Source organism: Nannospalax galili, unplaced genomic scaffold (genome assembly GCF_000622305.1).
Source record: "Nannospalax galili isolate Female #2095 unplaced genomic scaffold, S.galili_v1.0 scaffold1050, whole genome shotgun sequence".
Classification (NCBI taxonomy): domain Eukaryota; kingdom Metazoa; phylum Chordata; class Mammalia; order Rodentia; family Spalacidae; genus Nannospalax; species Nannospalax galili.
Window position 1 is genome coordinate 983,210 of NW_008329037.1, and position 6,604 is coordinate 989,813.

The 6,604-nt window shown below is 38.3% G+C and overlaps 1 protein-coding gene across 3 annotated transcripts in view; it reads right to left on the minus strand.

Moving 5' to 3' along the window:
* The window catches only part of Setd2 (SET domain containing 2, histone lysine methyltransferase), a 132,969-nt gene that overhangs the window by 101,236 nt on the left and 25,129 nt on the right, over positions 1 to 6,604 (minus strand). For all 3 annotated transcript variants that reach the window (XR_003849156.1, XM_008830560.2, XM_017797480.2), the window contains exon 2: positions 1,670 to 1,685. Coding sequence is in view for 2 of the 3 variants with exons in the window: in XM_008830560.2 (XP_008828782.1) it covers positions 1,670 to 1,685 (16 nt within the window). In the remaining variant the exon portion in view is untranslated. The remainder of the gene's footprint in view (positions 1 to 1,669; positions 1,686 to 6,604) is intronic.

The following is a 6,604-nucleotide window of genomic DNA, read 5'->3' on the forward strand; positions in this document are numbered from 1 at the left end:
GGGGGGGGTAAGGGGAGCCCCTTTTCAAAAAAAACCAAAAAAAAAAAAAAAAGAAGCACCAACACCCAGCTCGGGTAGCATAATTCAATAAGAATTGTTTTAACCTGATAATATAAAGGGCATGAATATAAAGTGTAGTAAATAATGCCTCAATATTGAAAACTATTCTTCTTTTCTCCCCCCACCCCTTTTTTTCTTTTTGTCTGAAAAGAAACATCAAAAATCAAGAAAACCAAGGGTCTTCTGGAATCACATAGAATCAGTTGAGTATACAATAAAAAAGATATATATATAGATAGATAGATGATAGATAGATAGATAGATAGATAGATAGATAGATAGATAGATAGATAGATGACCCATATGCTAAAGAACATTAAATCAATAGTCTAAAGTAAAGCATAAAGGTTTGTTTGGGGTATTATTTTGGGGACTGAATCAACAAACACAAAGGCAATTCTAATGACCTTCCTTGGTACAAATTAGCCTCAGACCTCATTCATTTTACTGATGAAGGAGCCAAATGAGGACCAGGCTTTCTGTCTTCCTAGAAATTGAAATTACACTGTCTTAGCGCATTACCGCCATCTCTGCCTGGGCACACACACACTAGGGTAATGCTAAACTTACTCTGATATTGTTGTGTGAGCAACAAAATATTGCTAAGAAGATTTCTCCATTACCACTCATTGCAACAGTAGGAGTTAAAAGTCAAAGGCACAACCTAGATTGTAGAATATCAGAATTATCAACAGAAACAAAACTCAAGCCTATATTAAGGATAAATTAAACAAAAAAAACTCAAGTCCAAATTTTGCCATCTACTTTTCTAATAGACATTCTTTAATCTCATCTGTTTAGGAATAATTTTCCTCTTAAACATGGTGAAATTGGAAATCTGCTTTAAATAGTATATAATAACTTCAAGTGAGAAATAGAAGTTTTCACATTTAGTGCAGTGGTTTTCAAATAGTTAAGAGAATCTACTTTTCAAATTAAATTTCATATGGAGGCTTAATACATAAAAACAGATATAAGTTGTTTATAGAACTAGTTTCTTTCGCCTTTCCTAAATTTCTTGATGCTGTTAAGTTTAAAAATTACTTTCTTGGCTGGGTGTGGTGGCGTACACCTTTAAAACCAGCACTAGGGAGGCAGAGGCGGATCTCTGTGAGTTCAAGGCCAGCCTGGTCTACATAGTGAATTCCAGGAAAGCTGGGGCTACAGGGAAACCCTGTCTCAAAAAGACCAAAAAAAAAAAAAAAAAATGCTTTCCTGTGATATATAACATCTCCCACTGGAATGAGTTATTATAGCTTAAAAAAAAAAATTAAGCAAAGTAGTATCTCATTTCACAATCAAAATGATAGTTTAAATGCTTTCAGCTTTTTTTAATATTTTATTTTGTATCTATGTATGTGTGTACTGCCTGCATGTAGGTAAGTATACCCATGTCATGCAATGTCCACGGAGGACAGAAGAGGCTGTCGGATCCCCTGGAACTATTAGCTGCCATGTGGGTGCTGGGATTCAAACCCAGTTCTTCTGCAAGAACAGCCAGTGTTCTTAACCGCTGAGCCATCTCTCCAGCCCCTAAATGCTTTCAGCTTTTATCCAGCCTCGAAAATATACTTAGAGGTCATTCCCTGAATGATTAAATTATACTTACCTCATTTTCTTCTTCTCTATTTCCATTCAGCCAAGAAAACATGCAAAAGAATAAAAAGAATTATAAGTACTTAAAATAAAATGAAATGTCATTTTTATTACAATAGGATTTTTAGTTATCTGCAGATATGTTCTACATGGCATGTCTATTCTTTCACAGCCTCAGTTGTATTTAGTTTAACAAATATTTACTGAAGATAGTGCAAACCCTATGCTAATTGCTGGAGACCAAAAGCAAATAAAGCAGAATCCCTGAACATTAGGAGCTTATACACTTTCCTATACGTAACAAAACATGGTTCTGTTTAAAAAAAAAAAAAAAAAAAAGTTTGTACATAATAAAAATATAAGGAACAAAATATGTACAAAGAATTAGCAAAGAGTAAAAAAAGCAACTAAGTTTAACAAAATAAAATGAAAAGAATCCTAAAGAGAGGATTAGTTTATAAAGACCATACTTCTGGGCGATCCCAAGCAAAAGGCAGAGGTTAAAACAGATCAGTATATACAAGTAAACTAAAAACGATTTACTATTTTACTTGAGTACAAGGTATGAGGGAGAAAGAAAAAGTGGAATAAGGAGCAATGGGCAGGTTTCTCATTTTATTTATATGTAGAAGTGGTTCCCAGTTTATTATTATTTGGTAACTACTCCAGTTCCTTTGCTAAATGCACATCACAGTACACATGCCTGATATATCTCAGCACCTGATGTCCTTACAAAGGTACCACAGAGATTCCTATGAAGAAAGAAACACCAAAGTCTAGTATACTCCACCAAGTGTGCCAAGACATACTGAGGACCATCTGAGAAAAGGAAAGCTACAAAAGGGCATGACAATACAATTAATATTTTAAGTATATTACTCTGTGGGCTATGTAGCAGGACTCAAACACAACTACCTGTCTTAAGTGCTCTTTAAGAGAAATATACAGGGCTGGAGAGATGGTTCAATGGTTAAGAGTGCTGGTTGCTCTTGCAGAGGACCCAGGTTTGGTTCCCAGCACCCACATGGCAGCTAACCACCATCTGTTCTAGGGGATCCAATGTCCTCTTCTGGCCTCTGTGGGCACTGCATACATAGGTGCACTTACATATATTTAGGCAAAACAATTAACACATTAAAAAAAATTAAAACTACGAAAATTATCTCTCCAAATATAGGCCTAAATCATGATTCATTTGGTCCATTCACAAATATTTATAGTAGCTAAAACCAAGATAATGGCCAGTTCGGATGAAGGAGACCTGTAATTTAAGCTAACATAGGATACTGAGGCAAAAAGATCCCAAGTTCAAGGGCTGTATAGGCTACAAGTGTGAGGCTAACTTGGGCAATTTGGTAGGATCCTGCCTTTAAAAGATTAGAAAGGACGGAGTAGACATGGTAGTACATGCCTTCTGACTCAATACTTGAAAAGTAGAAGTAGGAGTTAAAGGCCAGTCTCAGTTTCGTAGTGAGTTTGAGGTCAGCCTGGGCTATGAGACCCTGCCTTAAAAACAAAACACCTGAGGCTGTAACACAGAGAGTGCTTGCCTAGAATGTGCAAGTCCCTAGGGTCAATCCCCAGGACAAGAAAAGAAAAACAAGCAAACAAACAAACAAACAAACAAAAAACAATAAAGACCTATGGATGAGATCTGAAGCACTGCCAAAGATAAACATACTTTAGATGGTCCCTTAAAAAAAAAAAATCGCTGAAATTTCATACATAATTTAGAACTGCTATGCTTCATCAATTCTCTGATGAATATTTTCCCCCATATATAGTAACTCTACAAGGTACTTCACACTGTTAATGGCAACATAGTTTAATTGACATCAAGTTTTCCTAGGATATAGTAACACTTCTGCAATCAGCACACAAGAGAGTGAGGCAGGAGGTTCAAGAGTTGGAGGCTAGCATGGATCACACAGTAGACATTTTCTCAAAACAAAAATAGGGAGCTGGGAATGCAGCTCAGTTGGTAGTATGCATGAAGTCCTGAGTCAATAAAGAACTGCATAAACCATCTGTAATCCTAAAACCTGGACCAGGAATTCAATTTTAGGATCAGGAGTTCAAGAGAGCATCCTAAGCTACATAGCAAGCACAAGGCCAGCCTACATGAAACCCTATCTTTAAAAAAAAAAAAAAAAAAATAGTCCAGGTTTGGTAGTCCACACCTTTAATGCCAGCATTGGAGAGGCAGGAGGATCTCTGTGAGATGGAGGCCTGATCTACACAGTAAGTTCTAGGCCAGCTGGGGCTACAGGGAGACCCTGTCTCAGAAAGACCAAAAAAAAGGGCTGGAGAGATGGCTGAGCAGTTGAGCACTGGCTGGTCTTGCAAAGGACTCAGGTTTGATTCCCAGCACCCACATGGCAGCAAACGACCATCTATAACTCCAGTTCCAGGGGGTCCGAAGCCCTCTTTTAACCTTTGCAGGCATTGCATGACAGAGGTGCACTTATATACATGCAGACAATACATTCTTACACATTAAAAAAAAAAACAACAACAAAAAAAACAAACAAAGCCAGGCATGTTGGCACAAGTCTTTAATCCCAGCACTTGGGAGGCAGAGGCAGGTGGATCTCTGTGAGTTCAAGGCCAGCCTGGTTTACATAGCGGGTTCCAGGCCTGGTCTTCCAGGCCAGCTGGGAGACCCTGTCTCAAAAAGACCCAAAACAAAAAAAGCCCAGAAATTTTCAAGGAGAATCTAAGCTTTCTCCCCATTTAAAACATCTAGTTGGGACTAGAGGTACACGCCTTTAATCCCAGCATTTGGGACAATATGAGTTCTAGGCCAACCTGTTGACAATCTGAGTTCTAGGCCAACCTGTTGTATATAGCAAGCTCCACACCAGACAGAGCTACAGTGAGATGCTGTCTTTAAAAAAAAAAAAAAAAAAAAAAAAAAAAAATGTCACATAGGTTAGATATGGTTAAGAACTGAATGTCCTTGCAGAAGACCTGGGTTTGAATCTCAGCACCCACATGGCAGCTAACAGTTCCAGGGGATCTGACAGCCTCTTCTGCCCTCCACAGGCATTGCATGACACAGGTGCACTTACCTGCATGCAGGCAATACAGGAATACACATAAAAATATAAAAATAGCCAGGCATGGTGGCGCATGCCTTTAATCCCAACACGGGAGGCAGAAACAGGTGGATCTCTGTGAGTTCAACGCCACCCTGGTCTACATAGTGAGTTCCAGGACAGCTGGGGCTACAGGGAGACCCTGTCTCAAAAAGACCAAAAAAATAAATAAATAATAAAACAGAAAAAAAAAAACCCAACACTTAATTTTCTTCATTTGGAAAACACATGTACTCCAGAGGGGGGGGGGATGTAATACAGAGACATATATAAATAAAATTACATCTATCTTTCCAGAGAAAACTGTCAATCTGCATATCCTGCCAAATACCCAAGATCTAGTTCAGATATTAAGATCCTCAAACACATATGACATCATACACCAAGTAAACAGCGTAACATAACTAGTACCACAAGTCTGAGATAAATGGCTTATTATAATCAGACTGAAGAACAGACGTTATCTAGGTAATGTTTAAACTGTATCTGTCTGCTACTTTACCAAACTGAGTACTTTATGCTCATCTTCTCTAGTTCTACTCTTAGTTAATCTGAACTACATTTAACAGGAAAACAAAAATAATGTGTTCAGCTCTTTCACTCTTTCAAGCTATTAAACTCTCTCTCCAGCCCTGATTCACTTTTAAGACTTTCACTCACCAATGATAAACAGAATCCCCCAAAACAATCAAAAATAAGGGGTTGGAGAGATGGCTCAGCGGTTAAGAACACTGGCTGTTCTTGCGGAAGACCCAGGTTTGAATCCCAGCACCCAAATGGCAGCTAACAACTATCCATAACTCCAGTTCCAGGGACTTCAACAGCCTCTTCTGTCTCCGCAGTCACTGCACAACATGGGTGCACTTACCTACAAGCAGGCAATTCACACACACAAAATATTTTTTAAAAATCATAAATAAACAAGATTATGCTACAATAAAATATATTTAAAAAAAAAAAAAACATTTCATGTGTATGAGTGTTTCACCTAGTGTAAGTGCACCCATGTCATGCAATGCCCAAAGAGGTCAGGAAAGGGCATCAGACTCCTTAGAACTGGAGTTACAGATGGTCAGTCACCATGTGGGTGCTGGGAATGGAACCCAGTTCCTGTGCAAGAGCAGCTAGTGCTCTTAACCACTGAGCCACCTCTCCAGCTTAATGAAAAAATATTTTCTATGAATTAATTTTTACTAGACAACATGAGTTCATCTTCATTTAATTTGAAGATTCAAAAGTAAGAAACTTGCAGGGCATGATAGCACACATCTTTAATCTCAGTACTGGGGAGGCAGAGGCCAGCCTGATCTACATAGGAAGTTCCAGGCCAACTGGAGTTAACAGGAAGGAGACCCTGTCTCAAAAAACGGAAAACAAAACAAAACAAAACCTAAGAAGAGATGAGGAGAGGGATGTTGTCAAGTCTCTAAGAAAGCTTTAGGAGACAGAGATAGGAGAACCACCAGTTCAAGCCCAAAATGGGATGCATAGTAAGACTCTCCCCCAAAAAGTAAAAACATTGGGCGTGATAAAGCATGCCTATAATCTCAGCACTGGGGAGGTGGAAGCAGGAGGATAAAGAATTCAAGGCCATTTTCAGCTTTATAGAGTTAGAGGCCATGAGACACACACGGACACACAGACACAGACAAACACACACACACACACACACACACACACACACACAGAGAGAGAGAGAGAGCAAAACCTGGTCAGTCAGACTGATTTTGAATAAACTCCAATATTTTCTAAAGTTATTTTTTTTAATTTTTATTTAATAACCACATGATTAGAAGAAGCATTTCATTACAGCTTTAATATATTCAGTAACAATTTCCAGAGCAAGGATT